The sequence below is a fragment of the Choloepus didactylus genome, chromosome 9 (genome assembly GCF_015220235.1).
Source record: "Choloepus didactylus isolate mChoDid1 chromosome 9, mChoDid1.pri, whole genome shotgun sequence".
Classification (NCBI taxonomy): domain Eukaryota; kingdom Metazoa; phylum Chordata; class Mammalia; order Pilosa; family Megalonychidae; genus Choloepus; species Choloepus didactylus.
This window is the reverse complement of record NC_051315.1, coordinates 81,116,310-81,135,738: the sequence shown is the minus strand read 5'-3', so window position 1 is coordinate 81,135,738 and position 19,429 is coordinate 81,116,310. Positions and strand designations below refer to the sequence as shown.

The following is a 19,429-nucleotide window of genomic DNA, read 5'->3' as shown; positions in this document are numbered from 1 at the left end:
CTTTTGAACCTTATGGACTCCTTCAGTATCAGATGCCCATTTTCTAACTTCTTTCTATCTCCTGATAAACTCTGTTCTCAACTTTAACTCTCAAATTTCGCTCATCAATGTTAGTTCATATTAGTGAGTTCATAGAGTATCCGTCCTTTTGTTTTCTGGCTGATTTCATTCAATGTAATATCTACTGTCTACCATTTTGTCTTTTGGATTTCATATATCATTATCTTATTTTTATTTTCTCTCTCTTCTTACTTTACTGATAGTCTTCATTTCTACTCTCTTCAAACTTCTCTCTCCTGTCTTTTCCTATCTGTCTGTAGTGTTCTCTTTAGTATTTCTTGTAGAGCAGATCTCTTGTTCACAAGTTCTCTCAGTGTCTGTTGGCCTGAAAATATTTTAAACTCTCCCTCATTTTTGAAGGACAGTTTTGCTGGACGTAGAATTCTTGGTTGGCCATCTTCTCTTTCAGTATTTTAAATATATTATATCACTGCCATTTTGCCTCCATGGTTTCTACTGAGAAATCTGCAAATAGTCTTATCAAGCTTCCTTTGTATGTGATAGATCACTTTTCTCTTACTGCTTTCAGAATTCTTTGTCTTTGACATTTGATAATCTGATTATTATGTACGTTGGAGTAGGTCTATTTGGATCTGTTCTTTTTGGGGTATGCTGCACTTCTTGATCTGCAATTTTATGTCTTTCATAAGAGATGGGAAATTTTCACTGATTCTTCCCTCCATTATTTTTTCTGCCCCTTTTCTCTTCTCTTCTCCTTCTGGGATACCCATGACATGTATATTCGTACACTTCATGTTGTCATTTCAATCCCTGATACCCTTTTTTCCCTATCTGTTCTTTTTTGTATAGGATTTCAGATGGTCTGCCCTCTAGTTCCTGAATCCTTTCTTCTGCCTCTTCAAATCTGCTGGTGTATGTCTCCATTGTGTTTTTCATTTCTCCTATTGTGCCTTTCATTCCCATAAGTTCTGCCAATTGTTTTCTCAAAATTTCATGTTCTTCCTATGTTCGCCCAGTGTCGTCTTTATATCCTTCGTCTCTTTTGCTATATCTTCCCTCAACTCGTTGATTTGGTTTTTGAATTGATGTAGCGTATTTGTTTGAAGATCTTTAATTAGTTCTTTCAATTCCAATATCTCATTTGAAGTTTAAGTTTATTCCTTTGGGCCATATCTTCATTTTTTTCTAGTGTGATTTGCAATTTTTTGTTGTCTAGGCATCTGGTTTTCTTGATTACCCCAGTCAGATTTTCCTAGACCATATGGGCCCAGGTCTCAGAAAGAGGGTGTAATCAGTATCAGGTTTCCCCGAGGATGAGACCCAGCAAGTTGTCTGACTTTCCTGTGAGGCCTCTAGATGCTGTGCTTGTCCTATCCTGCCCAGCAGATGGTGCTTGTCAGCCTGTGGCTCCCCACTGGTGTAAAGAGATGTGTTGCCTTTAATTCTCTGTAGACCCTTGTCCCTGCCATGGGCAGAGAGTGTTAGAAGCCAAGCTTAAGCTGTTTCTGTCCCCCACTCCCACCCCCAGGCCGTAGGGTCTGAGTTCTTTGAGGGAGGGCAGCCGCTTGAACTGGGCCCTGCCTTCCCCTTTTCTTAGGGCAGGTAAGCCCTTTAGGGATTTATCTCCTACACTTGATTTCTTCCTTTGACTCTCTGGCTATCTTAATTCCACTGTTGCCGGGGTCAGCACTGACAATTGAAAATGCCTGAAGCTTTCTCAACTGAGCTACTTAGACTGAGAGAAAAAAAAGAAAAAAGAAAGAGATCCCCTTTTCAGAGTATTACCGTCAAGAACCAGAGTTGGTGCACAGTTCCATGTGCCCCTTTTCTTGGGACGCAGCCATTCTCCAGTATTCTGAGTTCAGCCAATTCCAGAAGCCTCTGTTTTTATTTATTTACACTTTTTTTTTTTTTTTCCATCAACCCCACCTCTTCTCTGCCAGGAGGAATTTTCGAGTTCCTTTCCTGTTTACTCTGGGTTTATATATGCTTATAGCTTGTATTCATTAGTCAGATCGGTTAATTAAAACCACAGTTGGAGCTTGCTTTATTTACCTTCCCTTTCTCCTAGTAGACTTCTTCTTTCTCCCACAGGGAAGTCTTCCAACTCAGCCTCAGTGCCAGTGGGGGAGGGGTGCCAGCTCCACCAGTTGAAGGAGCTTTGCTTACAGTTCTTATGCTGAAGTCTCAGCCATTCTACCCATTCTGGACTGGTGTACAATGTTTGTCAGGTCACAGATGTCCCCTAACAGATGTTTCAGACTATTTACTAGTTGTTCCTGGCTATATGCTGGCTGTTCCAGAGGACTAACTAAATTCCACACTTCCCTTTGCCTCCATCTTGCCCCACCTCTCTTGATTTACTTTCCATACTACTGTTTTTAATTTGCTTTTTTCTTGATTCAGCACTTGCCCAGCAACCCTTTTATTGTTTTCCAGAGCTCTGAGACAAATTGTTCTACCAGTTTTTGCTTGTCGTTTAAAACTTATGTGGGGGGACAGAAGCCTGGAGTGTCATTTGCCATCTTGGTGATGTCACTCATATACATCTATTTCTTGAGGATAAACTTCTCAAGTAGAATTACTTGTTGAAAGTATGAATATTTTAAAGAGTCTTGATATATATTGCCACGTTGCTTTCCATTTTACATTTTCTCCTGTGAACACTCTCAAAGATTATTCATTTTCGATTATGTGGCCACTAAGTTGTATTTTTTTGACATTAATTATAGTTCCTTGTATCTTGTATTATATTTGAATATATACCAATTCTCCTTTAGCTAGTTAATACCCTTGGCTCTGAATTTTGTCAACATTACCCAAAATGAAATTAGGTATTTGGAAGTCTGGTTTCTTTTGTGATATTTATGTATACTTTTCTCTAGTACTAACAAGAAAAGAAAACCAGAGTTTTCTAAGTCATTCAGCTTAGTACCTTTTTAGCTTAATGTATCATTATTTTTAAAAATCACTTAATTCAAAAAGCTCAAAGTGGTAAACAGTGAAAAATAAGTCTTCCACCCCTGTCTCTCACATGCCAAGTTTTAAGATTGTTTCATAATCATGTATGGAAAGGTAGCTGCCTCATTCTTTTTATTTCTCCATAGCATTCCATTGTATGAATGTAGCACAATTTATTTAAGCAGTCTCTCACTGATAAATATTTAGGTCACTTCTGTTCTCTTGGTATTAACCAATGATGCTGTAGTGACTATTCTTGTACATACGTAAGAGATATGAATAGTATACTTTGGAATTGTCTATCTAAAGAGTCTAAATAATTTTAGAACACTGTTAGTATATCTAGTTATCCATTCACTTAGTTATCATTAACATTGTGTCAAAGATTTGAATTTTATTTGTTGTGTATGTGATACTGGCTTGTGATGAAAACTTAATGGATCTTATCAAAATTATTCTTTTTATACAGAGTATGTCCAACCACACAGCTGCAGCAGAAGAGGTACTATTGGAAAGAAAAGGTTGTGCAGGAGTGATAACACTAAACAGACCAAAGTTTCTAAATGCACTGACTCTTAATATGATTCGGCAAATTTATCCACAGTTAAAGGTTTGTAGTTTTCTTTAAAGCAATTATATGGATCCTTTAAAAGTATATGTTAATAAAACATTTCTAGTATACTTTCCCATAGAATCATTGGGACTCTCTCTCTGGGTATCCTCATGGCTTTTTTTCCCATGAGATTGTCCTTGAGCATCCTTACTGATAGGGATTTCATTGACTCATGAAGGAGCCCCTTCCAATTTCACATAGCTCTTATGTGTTAAGAACTTTCTTCTTGTGTTCTGCCAGTCTTTGTTTCTATAATCTTCTAACCAGTTATACTTGGAGCATGAGGGTACAAATATAATCTGCCTCCACATGGCAGCTTTTAGGTTGGAAAACAACTGTTTTTGAACAAACATGCCCAGCCTCTTCTTAGCAAAGCCATGAGCTTTTCTGTTCTAAGTGAAACTACATGGTGCAGTAGAAAAACATAAGCCTTAAAATCATACTGCTTATATTTTGAAACTTGGATTTGTATTCATTAACTGTGTAGGTTGGAAAAATTAATCTCTGTGCCTCACTTTTCTCTTCTGTATAATGTGAGTACCTCATTTGGTTTGCCATGTAGATGTTGAACAAATGCTAGTTCTCCTTCTACCACCAGTTCCTAAAACCCTTCTTCATTTGATGAGGCACTCTTTCATTTTGTTGTATGTGTTTGAGACACCCTCTGTTATGTCCTAATGTCCTAATATGACACAGAGAAACTAACCAAGCATTCTAGGTTAGATGGGACCAGGGTAGAAGAGAGTAGGAACTAAAATGTTAGAATACCATATTTCTATTAATATAGTCCAGTATTACCTAAACTTCTTGGACAACCACATTCTTATAGGTATTTCTTATTTGTGTGTTTTCATTTTATTTTTGAGTGTGATATTTATAGAGCCTCTGTTAATTTTTCTGTCCCTGTTTAATCTTTAATTTGATCCATTGTTGTAGACTTTTGAATATCCATCAGTCTTGATTCTTTCATCCTACTTAGCTGTCCTTACCAATCCCAAATCATTTGCAGATTTGATCAGTATCCTAAGTGGTTTTACTCTGTTACTTATAAATTTGTCAGTAGGACAGAGCCCTCTGTTACCATCTAGAAAGGTTGTTGCTCTGTTCATCAATGATCTTTGGGTTGATTTGTTCACCAAATTTAACAATTTATGTAAAATATTATTATTAAGCCCATGTTTATTTTACCTTGTTCTCAAAGTTATTGTGGCAGGGGTTTCAGATACCATCATTAAATTTGGATCACAAAATCTCTTTTTTCCCATTATTCTCATCCAGTAAACTTGTTGGAATAACCTAATATCTGACAGAATAGAAAACAAAATTAGGAACCATTCTTCTGGATATACTTTATAAAAGAATGTACACACATACATGTATATATACATGTATATGCATATGTACACATATATAACTTTAATGCATTTGTATTTATAATATGCTTATACCATCTTCTTTTACATTTGAATAGAAGTGGGAGCAAGATCCTGAAACTTTCCTGATCATTATAAAGGGAGCTGGAGGAAAAGCTTTCTGTGCTGGGGGTGATATCCGAGGTAAGAATTTACTTTCCCCGACATAAATGTTTATTTTCCAGTAGATCTGATAAAGTATTAACAGATTTTTGTACTAATTTGTGATTTCCTTAATTTTTAGAAATTTTTTGTCATAAAGTTAGTACATTCTTATATAATTATCTTAGAAAAAAAATTTAAAGGTTTATCTTTTGTAGTTAATATTAGAACAATGAAGGGAATAGTGAATTTTTTAAACTAATTTGTGCCCTTTTGAGTTTGGATATCTTGTCTCTCTCCCTGAATAATTATAATAGAAATGTCCGGTTATGGTTTGTGAATCCACTGAATTTTATTTTGGAGTAACTGATATTAAGCAATTCTGCTTGTCAACATAACCCTATACTCTGGTCATGTTGAATGACTTGCCATTTTCCAAATATGACATGTGTTCTAGTTTCAAAATGGCTTTCTTCCAGGATGTTCCTCTCTAGGCCGCAGTTCCTCAAAAATGTCACTCTTAGTTGCTCTTGGGGCGTTTTTCCTCTTTCAACTTCTCCAGAACAAAAATCTGCTTTCGATGGCTGTCTTCAAACTGTCTCATCATCTGCAGCTCCTCTCTCAGTTCCTGTGCATTCTTCAAAGTGTCCCTCTTGGCTGTAGCTCCTCTTCAAAATGTCGCTCACAGTTGCACTGAGTTCCCTCTGCCAGTCAGTTCATTTATATGGCTCCACTGATCAAGGTCCACCCTGAATGGGTGGGGCCATGCCTCCATGGAAATATCTCATCAGAGTTATCACCTACAGTTGGGTGGGGCGCATTTCCATGCAAATCTAATCACCAAAACGTCTGCCCCACAAGACTGCATCAAAGAATATGGCTTTTTCTGGGGGACATAATACATTCAAACCAGCACAACATGCTATGACATATTTCTATGATTTTGCACATGCTTTCCCACTGTTTGGAATGTCTTCTGTTCTTCTGCTGAACTCCTTGTTTTCCTGTAAAACTTAACTCATGTCTTCTGATATCACATCTTTCCTTCCATCATCCTAAAGCAAGAACCCACTTTATAGCATTTATCCTGTTATATTGATATATTTTATGCTTGTTTAAATAAACAAGGACTATGCCTTAATTACCCTTATATACTTAGTATTTAATAAATCACTTTGAATTCCCATTTTTAGGGGGAATAATTTCAAATGCGAGGGATTGGACTCTAATTATTTAATACCTTTTTGAAGGAAGTAGTATTATAACATTATAAACTGATTAATTCTCTGTCTTATTATTCGGGTAAACCTGTCTACATGCTAAACTATTAAATTAGACAAATGACAGAAAATAAATGTTTGTTCTCAGGATTAAAATTATGTACTTATCTTTATCACCACTGGTTATCAGTATTTTAGATATACCGAAAACTTCTTACATTTTGTATTTTGTTTCTTATGGAATTGGTTGGGTTCAGGGCTCGTTTTTCCTTGTGTTTTGATTTTGTATATATTTTTTATTTTTTTGTATTATGTTAACACAACAATTTTTGGGTTGATTTGTTCACCCAATTTACAAGTTTATGTAAACCATTACATTTGGAATAGGAAGAAACAAGCTTGATTCAGGACATAATTTCAAATATCTATTAAATTTAAACTGAGTTTTAAAATTGCAGTTTAATAGAAACCTTGATTACTTAGACCGATTTGTTAACTGAATTGTTTTTAAATTTGTTTTGCCCACAACAAGAATATTTTTGAAACTTGTTTTTCAGCCTGGTATCAACCTTTTCTCTGGAGCTGGGCCTAGATCTTAACAGTTTACAGAAGGGCAGAGCCTTATGCATTGCTTCTTTTGACTGTGAGCTATCTCTGCTTATCAGCCTAATTTTATATTGATGTTTGGAAATACAGTTATGAATTCTAGAATTATTCTAGTTTAAATTTATAAAGGATTGGATTTCAATTCTAGGAAATTTAGTTTCTTTAAAGGAACAAACAATAAGTGAGTAGTTGTAAAATTAAAAAAAATTATTATGAATGTCTTTTGATTTTAATGTATATAGAATTACATTGTTTTTATAATTCTAATTCAAAATAAGATTCCAAAGAAATCTAAGAAGATTTTTGAGGTAAAAGAGCTTCAATCCAAAGCTGATACAACTTTCACTCCTCTTTTAGCATTGGTAAGCAGTGATAAGTACTGAATAAAAAGATAACAGATGAGGGGTTTGTTTCTTGTATATATCAGTGAAAGCCATAGAATGAGGAAATTAGATATCAAAACTTTCTTTTAAAAATCAGGAAAAGAAGTCAACATTTGGAACAATTTGAAGGGAGATAAATCAGAATTCTAGACAGTCTAAAAATCTAAATAGTCAACAATTCTTATGTAACTCTTCTCCTATCTTTATTTCCCATAGGAATTGCCTACTAAAATACAGATCAAATGTATTATATACACGTGCTTTGGCTTTACTTAAAATGAGCTTGCGGTATATGGAAGAGAAAGCCTTGACAGCAGTCTTGAGATTGACTGGAGTAGAGGCACAGTTGGAACTGTGGACTCTGGCAAATAGGAGATTGCAGTAGAAATAAAACCATCTGATAATGTATTAGGGTTCTCTAGGAAACAGAACCAAGAGGATATATATATATGTGTGTGCGTGTGTATATATGTGTGTGTGTGTATATATATATTAAATATTATGAGATTTTCGTAATTGTCTCATGACTGGGATGGGCAAGTCCAAATTCTGTAGGCAGGCTGGGAACTCCGATGAAGTTTTTTGATGAATTCCCCAGGAGAAGTTGGCTGGGCGAAGTAGAGATAGAAGTTCTCCCTTCTGGCTCAGCAGTCAGAGAAATCACTTCTCCTTTGAACCTTCTGCTGATTGGATGACACTTGGCTCTTTGTAGAAGGCAGTCTTCTCAGTTGGTTGTAGATGTAATCAGTCACAGATGCAGTCAACTTACTGATGGTTTAAATCCATGAAATATCCTTATGGTAACAACCAAACCAGTGCTTGCTTGACCAGACAATGGATACCATAACCTGGCCAAGTAGACATATGAACTTAACCAACACAGATAGTATTCATTATCAGGAAGTATTTACTGAGCACCTGATTATTAAGCCAGATAGTAGTATGCTGTAGCAATGTCTTTGATATTATTAATAAATAAGAATATTAGTATCTTATTTACATCTCTATCTTCACTTTTTATCATTTCCCCTTAGCCTTTTAAAACTACTTGTGGTTTCTTGATATTTGCTCTTTTTTTTTTTCTTTTTTCTTTTTTCTTTCTTGCCTGCATACCTTTGTAGCTACTACTAGCTCTACTTAGAACTGGAATGGGCAGAAAATCTCTACCCATCTCTTCAAACTTGGCTCAGGCTTACTTCTTCTGAGAAGCCTTCTTTTAATTACAGTTCTCTTGCTCCCATTCCCATAGTACTCCATTCTTATTATGGGCATAGCACAAAGTGTGTTGTTGTAGTGTGTCTCTTCTCATTAGTCTGAACTCCAGGGTAAAGCTGTCTTGTTATCTTAACACCCGAAATAGTGTATGGTACATAACAGATCCTCAATAAATGTTTCATGGTGAAACGAATGCAGTAAGAATATTTAACTAGATGGAATAGCACTATGTGTGTGTGTATTTGTAATATATATGATGTACTTTATTGCATTAAGATGTATTACTAAACCAAAGGTATATCCAGCAAATATTTTTCTAGATGCTAGAGAAAACTGTCAAAAGAAGATGCAGTTTGTAGCAATACATAATTTCCAATTTAAGTATAATACTTTATAAGATGTTCTTAATAGGAATTTTTGCCTTGAAACTTTGAGATCAGACTATGGATCTGTGGCTAACTATATGTTTGTGGCATGGGCAACTTCAAAACTTTAACAAGCTGTTCTAGAGTTTCCCTCCAGTTCCTTAATATCACAATACTTTAAATTTATTGTTTGATATAGTCACTGGAAAATACCTTTTGTGATTTGTAATTGTCCTTTTCTCCCGCCTTCCCTCACCCCACACTCTTTCTGCCCTTCCTCCCCTCTTCCTCTCCCTCTCTTCCCGCTTCCTTCCCTCCTCCTCCCATTCCCTTCTTCCCTTTCTTCTTCCTCCCTTCTTTTTGTAGAGATCTCAGAAGCAAAAAAGGCAAAACAGAAGCTACCTCAAGATCTCTTTAGAGAAGAATATATACTGAACAATGCCATTGGTATGTGTGCTCTGCTAAGAGCTTTGAGAATTGAATGAAGAAATAAATGCAGTGTGATTTATTTTAAAATGTCATCAATGGGCACTCTTCTTTAGTCCTTTTGTACTGTGTGCCAGGCTCTGTGCCAGTCACTATGGTAAAGGATAGTTGGGGTGATAGACATGGTTCCTGCCCTCATAGATTGTAAGGGCCAGTGGCGAGAGAGACATTAAACAAATAATAATACAAATAGTTAAAGTTATAAGTGATTTGGTATAAAAAAAGATGATTAAATTATTCTGATGGCTTATTCCAAAACAATTCACATTTTAATATTAGTAGGCTATATTTAATTACTTATTTGTCACAAAGTCATTATGAAAACATGGATTTCTGATCACATGACTGTCTTTCTTGGGAAACAAAATCTTGTGTCTCAATTTTCTCTATAAAATGAAATTTTCCTAACTTTTGGAGAACTCTGGAAAGAAAATTTCTTTATAGTTGAGGTTCCACCTTTCATTGGAAGTAAAGCTGTACTTTCATCAAGCATGTGTTTCAAAAGTTAAATTACAGAGAGTAGCATAATAATTGATTATATACCTACCAGCCCAGAATTAACAGACATTAATATTTTGTTTTTGCTTGATGTTTTAAAATAAATGTATTTAAAAGAAGTATAATACAAGTTTCAAAGTTGCAGTTTAGTCAATTTTGTTGCTTTCCTTACTGCTACTCCTTTCCCAGAAATAACTATTATTATTAATTTGTAGTGTATCTTCCTGGTCTGTGTTTTATATTTTTACTGTATGTTTATGAGCTATTTAGTCTTATTTTGTGGTTTTGAAATTAGCATAAATACTCTTACTCTCTATACCATTTCATAACTTGCTTTTAACATTATGGAATGTAACTGTTCTATATTATTCAATATTATTAATATACCTTGAATTATTTATGCTACATTAATATTTTAGGTTATTTCCAATTTTTATTAGCGTAGATTATCGCATCCTTGTATATGCCTCCTAGGACCCATGTGCAAAAATTTCTCCAGAAGTATTACAAACAGAATTGGTTTATCATAGAATTTATGGTATATCATAAAGTTTGTTTCCAAATTGTTCTCTCAAGTACAAGACTTTCTTTTTCTACTCATTTCCATATTTTTTTTTTGTTAAACTTTGCATTTGTAATAATATCTCATTGTGGCTTTAATTTGCATTTCCTTGAGCACCAATGGGGTAGGAGATACTTTCTTATTTTAATTTTATTCAGGTTTTCTTTTTTTGTTTTCATCCTTTGTCCATCTTTGTGTTGGATTGCTTGTCTTTTCCTAACTGATTTTGTAGAAGTTCTTTATTGTATTGTGGATGCTTAGCTTTTGTTGGTTATATATATAAAACACTTCTCCAGCCTGCTACTTTATTTTGTTTAAGTTATCTTTTGGTATATACAAGCCTTTATTTGATGCATTGAAATAGATCTAATTTTTTCCTCTATGATTTCTACTTTCATGTGTCTAAAAAAAAAAACACTTTTCCTATGCTGAAGTCATTAAGATGTTCTAATATTTCCTTCTATTAGTTTGATGTTACTTTACCCTCTAGGTCTTTAATATACTTGGAATTTTTTTTTTTCATGTGGTATCATCTAACTTCTATTTTCCAGATGGAAAGCAAGATATCCCATTTCCTTTTATTGAAAGGTCCATCCCTTCCTCACTGATTTTAATGACACCTCTGTCATATACCAAGTTCTTGTATGTTCCCATGTCTTTTGTTCATTGGTCTCTTTGTACTTATGTTGAAACCATAGTGTCATAATTACTATAGCTTTAAATATGTGTTTACGTGGAATGGCAAATTACTCTTACTTTCTTTTAGAATTGTCTTAACTACTCTTGGCCTTTTGATATTCTTTATGAATTTTAGAATTGGCGTGTCTGATTCCATAAAAGATCTTATTGAGATTTTGATTGGCATGACAATGAATTATAGGTTAATTTGGAGGGAATTGACATCTTTTGATACTAAGTTTTCTCATCCATGAATGTGGCAAATCTCTTCATTTTTTTCATGTAGACTTAAAAAAAAGCTTCATGAAGTTATAACTTAAATACCATAGACTTCACCCATATCAAATGTACAATTCAATGATTTTTAGTAAAGTTATCACGTTGTGCAACCATCACTATCAAGCAGTGTAGAACATTTTCATCAGATTAGCTTTCATGTCTTTCAGTGTCTTATAATTTTCCCCATTAAGATCTTGTTTGATTTTTTTAAAAGATTTATTAGATAGTTTGCTGGTTTGAATGTATTATGACCCCCAAAATGCCATTATCTTTGATGTAATCTTGTGTGAGCAGACCTATTAGTGTTGATTAGATTGTAATCCTATTGATTGAGTGTTTCTGTGCGGATGTGACTCAATCAACTGTGGACAAGACCTTGATTGGATAATTTCCATGAAGGTGTGACCCTGCCGATTCAGGGTGGGTCTGAAGTAGTTCACTGGAGCACTATATAAGCTCAGGCAGAAGGAGCGAGCTTGCTACAGCCAAGAGGGACATTTTGAAGAATGCACTGGAACTGAGAGGAGGTTCAGCTTTCAGAGACATTTTGGAGATGGCCTTTGAAAGCAGACTTTTGCTCCGGAGAAGCTAAGAGAGGACAAGCGCCCCAAGAGCAATTAAGAGCGACATTTTTGAGGAGCTGAAGCCTAGAGAGGAACATTGTGGGAGAAAGCCATTTTGAAAGCAGAACCCCGGAGCAGATGCCAGCCACATGCCTTCCCAGCTAACAGAGGTTTTCCGGATGCCATTAACCATCCTCCGGTGAAGGAATCCGATTGTTGATGCATTAACCTTGAACACTTTATGGCCTTAAGACTGTAACTGTGTAACCAAATAAACCCCCTTTTATAAAAGTCAATCCATTTCTGGTGTTTTGCATTTCATCAGCATTAGCAAACTGGAACATATAGCTTGTGGCTTTTGTTAACTAAATTTAATGATAATGCTTTTCCTACTATATTTTCCAATTGACTATTTCTGGCATATTAGAAATGCTTTTGATTTTAATATCTTGTTCTTCTATCCTGCAACAGAATTCTAGTGGTATTTTTATTGATTCTCTTGAGTTTTCTACATAGCCAATTCTATCGTGTGCACATAGTTTTTAAAATCTCTTCCTTTCCAATCCTTATTTTTATGACTTTTCTCATTGTATTATATTTTGACTAAGACCACTATTATAATGTTGAATGGTTGTGGTGTTGTCTTGTTCCTGATGTCAGTGGGAAAGCTTTTAAATTTTCACTCTTAAATATAATCTTTTTGTGGACTTTTTTTTTTTTTTTTTTTTTCCTCTTTTGCTCCTATGGTTGCCATATTCTAGTAACCATCTTCATAATTTCCAAAATTCTTTCCTTTCTTATTAGGGCCCTTCTCTATCTCTCCTTGTATTTCTAACATTTTTTTGCTTTATGTATATTTAAGGCTATGTTATTAGGTGCTTACAAATTTAGAATTGCTGTATCTTCTTCCTGAATTGATCCTTTTATCATTCTCAAGGGTCCTCTGTCTTTAGTCATATTTGTTGCCTGACATTTTACTCAGATAATGATATGGGAACACTGCTTAGTATTTGCATGATATATCTTTTTATGTAATACTTTCTAATCCATTGACACAATCAAATATCTTCTCATTTTGTAAGTGTGATGAATTCCATTGGTTGAATTTTTTTTAATTCAATTTTATTGAGGTATTTTCACATACCATGCAGTCATACAAAGCATGCATTCAGTTGTTCACAGTACCATTATATAGTTGTGTGTTCATCACCAAAATTAATTTTTGAACATTTTCATTACCACACACACAAAAATACTAAGAATAAAAATTAATGTGAAAAAGAACAATTGGGTGCCTTTTTTTTTTTTTGCCCCATTTTTCTACTCATCCATCCATACACCGGACAAAGGGGAGTGTGGTCCATATGGCTTTCCCAATCACATTGTCACCCCTCATAAGCTACATTTTTAGACAGTTGTCTACAAGATTCAAGGGTTCTGGGTTGTAGTTTGATAGTTTCAGGTATTTACTTCTAGCTATTCCAATTCATTAGAACCTAAAAAAGGTTCTAATGAATTGTGCATAAGAGTGCCCACCAGAGTGACCTCTTGGGTCTTTCTGGAATCTCTCAGCCACTGAAGCTTATTTCATTTCCTTTCACATCCCCCTTTTGGTCAAGAAGATGTTCTTCATCCCATGATGCCGGGTCTAGATTCTTCCCCGGGAGTCATGTTCCACGTTGCCAGGGAGATTTACATCCCTGGGTGTCAGATCCCGCATGGGGGGAGGGTAGTGATTTCACCTTTCAAGTTGGCTTAGCTAGAGAGAGAGGGCCACGTGTGAGCAACAAAGAGGCATTCAGGAGGAGACTCTTAGGCACAATTATAGGCAGGCCTAGCCTCTCCTTTGCAGCAACAGTCTTCCCAAGGGCAAGTCCCGTAGTAGAGGGCTCAGCTCATCAAACCACCAGTCCCCAATATCTGTGTTGCTCAGTTTTAATGGTGGCAGTTGTTATCCAGTGTGTGAACATCTAATTTCTCTTTTCCCCTCTATTCTCCTAGGTAGCAGCAAGCTTCCTTATTGAATCCCTATATTGGCAGATAGACTTTTCTATTCTGGTTTTACAAATGGAATAGCGCTTCCTAACTTGAGGTTTTATACAGATAGCTCATTGCATAGGATATGTGGCCCAGAATTAACCTACTCCCCCTTGCAATATACCACACACACTCATGTCCATGACCTTTTTGGCGGTAGCTTCCACTTGGCTTTTGATTTTTCTTATTTGTTTCTACACTTGGGAATTTCCCTTTGTTGGCTTTGAACTTGGCTATACATCTAAGACATTTTCTAGCATCTCTGTCTTTCAAGTAGGGGAGGATAAAGGCAGCAACTTCCCACTTTAGCTCAGTGAGCCAAATTGAAGAACATCTGTCAATTCTTTAAGTCTAAAACTTAAATGTAGAATGTTTTATTCATTCTAATGTTCTATACTAGCACTGACTAATAGGACTTTCTGCAACAATGGAAATATTCTGTATCTTTGTTGTCTAATATGATAGCCATCATTACATTTGGTCATGTGTTCTGGTTTGCTAATACTGCCCTTTTGCAAAACATCAAAAATGGATTGGCTTTTATGAAGGCGGTTTATTTGGTTACACAGTTACAGTCTTAAGGCCGTAAAGTGTCCACAGTAAGGCATCAACAAAGGGTACCTTCACTGGCGAAAGGCCATTGGCATTCATCGAACCTCTGTTAGCTGGGAAGGCAAGTGACTGGCATCTGCTTGATTCCAGGTTGCTTTTCAAAATGGCGTTCTCCAAATGTGTTGCTCTTCGGGCATTTTGTCCTCTCTTAGCTGCAGCTCCTCTTCAAAATGTCATCTTAGTTGCTCTACAAAATGTCACTCACAGCTGCTCTGAATCTGGGCCTGTGTGGCTCTTTTTAAAGTAATCCAGAGATCCAATAAAGACCCACCCTGAATGGGTGGGGCAACACCTCCATAGAAATAATCCAATGAAAGTTCTCACCCACAGTTGATTGAGTCACATCTCCATGGAAACACAGAACCAATAGGTTCCAACCTAATCAACACTAATACATCTACCCCCACAAGATTGCATCACAGAATATAGCTTTTTCTGAGGGATGTAATATAGACAAACCAGCAATGTGACTGGTGTTGCCAAGAAACTGAATTTTAAATTTTATTTTAATCTGAATGGCTTATGGCTACCATATTGGACAGGGTAGTTTTAAATAAAAGGAGATAGGAGAAAACATTTAAGCAGTTTGAGAAGAGTTTTGTAAAAACTGTTTATACAGAGAAAGTCTTCAACGTATAATTTGTATACATTGCAGTGACATAGTCAATAAGGAATTTGACCATATTTTGCTTCACATTCTGCATTAACTTTATAATAATTTATATCTGAAATATGTGTTTATCGCTGAAATTATATTTGAGTGGGTACACATGCATGGGTTTGTCTCTATCCTAGCAAATAGAGAAATTTCTTTCTGTAGTTTCTAGAGAATTGCAGGTCAAACTTGAGGGCAATAAAAGTTATTGTGGGAGGCGGGGCAAGATGGCGGACTGGTGAGCTGTATGTTTTAGTTACTCCTCCAGGAAAGTAGGTAGAAAGCCAGGAACTGTGTGGACTGGACACCACAGAGCAATCTGACTTTGGGCATACTTGATACAACACTCATGAAAACGTGGAACTGCTGAGATCAGTGAAATCTGTAAGTTTTTGTGGCCAGGGGACCCGCACCCCTCCCTGCCAGGCTCAGTCCCGTGGGAGGAGGGGCTGTCAGCTCCAGGAAGGAGAAGGGAGAACTGCAGTGGCAGCCCTTATCGGAAACTCATTCTACTGATCCAAACTCCAACCATAGATAGACTGAGACCAGACACCAGAGAATCTGAGAGCAGCCAGCCCAGCAGAGAGGAGACAGGCATAGAAAAAAACAACACGAAAAACTCCAAAATAAAAGCAGAGGATTTTTGGAGTTCTGGTGAACATAGAAAGGGGAAGGGCAGAGCTCAGGCCCTGAGGCGCATATGCAAATCCCGAAGAAAAGCTGATCTCTCTGCCCTGTGGACCTTTCCTTAATGGCCCTAATTGCTTTGTCTCTTAGCATTTCAATAGCCCATTAGATCTCTGAGGAGGGCCCTTTTTTTAAATCCTTTTTTCTTTTTCTAAAACAATTACTCTAAGAAGCCCGATACAGAAAGCTTCAAAGACTTGCAATTTGGGCAGGTCAAGACAAGAGCAGAACTAAGAGGACTCTGAGACAAAAGGCAATAATCCAGTGGCTGAGAAAATTCACTAAACACCACAACTTCCCAAGAAAAGGGGGGTGTCCGCTCATAGCCGTCATCCTGGTGGACAGGAAACACTCCTGCCTATCGCCAGCCCCATAGCTCAGAGCTGCCCCAGACAACCCAGTGTGATGGAAGCGCTTCAAATAACAGGCACACACCACAAAACTGGGCGTGGACATTAGCCTTCCCTGCAACCTCAGCTGATTGTCCCAGAGTTGGGAAGGTAGAGCAGTGTGAATTAACAAAGCCCCATTCAGTCATCATTTCAACAGACTGGGAGCCTCCCTACACAGCCCAGCAGCCCAGAACTGCCCTGGGGGGATGGTACTCACCTGTGACATAGCACAGTCATCCCTCAATAGAGGACCCGGGGTGCACAGCCGGGAAGAGGGGCCCACTTGCAAGTCTCAGGAGCCATACGCCAATACCAAGGACTTGTGGGTCAGTGGCAGAGACAAACTGTGGCAGGACTGAACTGAAGGATTAGACTATTGCAGCAGCTTTAAAACTCTAGGATCACCAGGGAGATTTAATTGTTAGAGCCACCCCCCCTTCTCTGAGTGCCCAGAAACACGTCCCATATACAGGGCAGGCAACACCAACTACACACGCAAGCTTGGTACACCAATTGGACCCCACAAGACACACTCCCCCACTCACCAAAAAGGCTAAGCAGGGGAGAACTGGCTTGTGGAGAACAGGTGGCTCGTGGACGCCACCTGCTGGTTAGTTAGAGAAGGTGTACTCCACAAAGCTGTAGATCTGATAAATTAGAGATAAGGACTTCAATTGGTCTACAAATCCTAAAAGAACCCTATCAAGTTCAGCAAATGCCAAGAGGCGAAAAACAACAGAAAATTATAAAGCATATGAAAAAACCAGATATGGATAACCCAAGCCCAAGCACCCAAATCAAAAGACCAGAAGAGACACAGCACCTAGAGCAGCTACTCAAAGAACTAAAGATGAACAATGAGACCATAGTACGGGATACAAAGGACATCAAGAAGACCCTAGAAGAGCATAAGGAAGACATTGTAAGACTAAATAAAAAAATGGATGATCTTATGGAAATTAAAGACACTGTTGACCAAATTAAAAAGATTCTGGACACTCATAGTACAAGACTAGAGGAAGTTGAACAACGAATCAGTGACCTCGAAGATGACAGAATGGAAAATGAAAGCATAAAAGAAAGAATGGGGAAAAAAATTGAAAAAATCGAAATGGACCTCAGGGATATGACAGATAATATGAAACGTCCGAATATAAGACTCATTGGTGTCCCAGAAGGGGAAGAAAAGAGTAAAGGTCTAGGAAGAGTATTCAAAGAAATTGTTGGGGAAAACTTCCCAAATCTTCTAAACAACATAAATACACAAATCATAAATGCTCAGCGAACTCCAAATAGAATAAATCCAAATAAACCCACTCCGAGACATACTCTGATCACACTGTCAAACACAGAAGAGAAGGAGCAAGTTCTGAAAGCAGCAAGAGAAAAGCAATTCACCACATACAAAGGAAACAGCATAAGACTAAGTAGTGACTACTCAGCAGCCACCATGGAGGCGAGAAGGCAGTGGCACGATATATTTAAAATTCTGAGTGAGAAAAATTTCCAGCCAAGAATACTTTATCCAGCAAAGCTCTCCTTCAAATTTGAGGGAGAGCTTAAATTTTTCACAGACAAACAAATGCTGAAAGAATTTGCTAACAAGAGACCTGCCCTACTGGAGATACTCAAGGGAGCCCTACAGACAGAGTAACAAAGAAAGGACAGAGAGACTTGGAGAAAGGTTCAGTACTAAAGAGATTCGGTATGGGTACAATAAAGGATATTAATAGACAGAGGGGAAAAATATGACAAACATAAACCAAAGGATAAGATGGCTGATTCAAGGAATGCCTTCACGGTTAGAATGTTGAATGTAAATGGATTAAACTCCCCAATTAAAAGATACAGATTCGCAGAATGGATCAAAAAAAATGAACCATCAATATGTTGCATACAAGAGACTCATCTTAGACACAGGGACACAAAGAAACTGAAAGTGAAAGGATGGAAAAAAATATTTCATGCAAGCTACAGCCAAAAGAAAGCAGGTGTAGCAATATTAATCTCAGATAAAATAGACTTCAAATGCAGGGATGTTTTGAGAGACAAAGAAGGCCACTACATACTAATAAAAGGGGCAATTCAACAAGAAGAAATAACAATCGTAAATGTCTATGCACCCAATCAAGGTGCCACAAAATACATGAAAGAAACACTGGCAAAACTAAAGGAAGCAATTGATGTTTCCACAATAATTGTGGGAGAATTCAACACATCACTTTCTCCTATAGATAGATCAACCAGACAGAAGACCAATAAGGAAATTGAAAATCTAAAGAATCTGATAAATGAATTAGATTTAACAGACATATACAGGACATTACATCCCAAATCACCAGGATACAAATACTTTTCTAGTGCTCATGGAACTTTCACCAGAATAGATCATATGCTGGGACATAAAACAAGCCGCAATAAATTTAAAAAGATTGAAATTATTCAAAGCACATTCTCTGACCACAATGGAATACAATTAGAAGTCAATAACCATCGGAGACTTAGAAAATTTACAAATACCTGGAGGGTAAACAACACACTCCTAAACAATCAGTGGGTTAAAGAAGAAATAGCAAGAGAAATTGCTAAATATATAGAGACGAATGAAAATGAGAACACAACATACGAAAACCTATGGGATGCAGCAAAAGCAGTACTAAGGGGTAAATTTATAGCACTAAACGCATATATTAAAAAGGAAGAAAGAGCCAAAATCAAAGAACTAATGGATCAACTGAAGAAGCTAGAAAATGAACAGCAAACCAATCCTAAACCAAGTAGAAGAAAAGAAATAACAAGGATTAAAGCAGAAATAAATGACATAGAGAACAAAAAAACAATAGAGAGGATAAATATCACCAAAAGTTGGTTCTTTGAGAAGATCAACAAGATTGACAAGCCCCTAGCTAGACTGACAAAATCAAAAAGAGAGAAGACCCATATAAACAAAATAATGAATGAAAAAGGTGACATAACTGCAGATCCTGAAGAAATTAAAAAAATTATAAGAGGATATTATGAACAACTGTATGGCAACAAACTGGATAATTTAGAAGAAATGGACAATTTCCTGGAAACATAT

General features: G+C 36.6%; 1 protein-coding gene across 2 annotated transcripts in view; it reads left to right on the top strand.

The window, feature by feature from the left end:
• The window catches only part of HIBCH (3-hydroxyisobutyryl-CoA hydrolase), a 141,084-nt gene that overhangs the window by 13,385 nt on the left and 108,270 nt on the right, over positions 1 to 19,429 (top strand). For both annotated transcript variants that reach the window (XM_037850657.1, XM_037850656.1), the window contains exons 3-5: positions 3,452 to 3,592; positions 5,067 to 5,151; positions 9,265 to 9,345. In XM_037850657.1, coding sequence (XP_037706585.1) covers positions 3,452 to 3,592; positions 5,067 to 5,151; positions 9,265 to 9,345 — 307 coding nt within the window. The remainder of the gene's footprint in view (positions 1 to 3,451; positions 3,593 to 5,066; positions 5,152 to 9,264; positions 9,346 to 19,429) is intronic.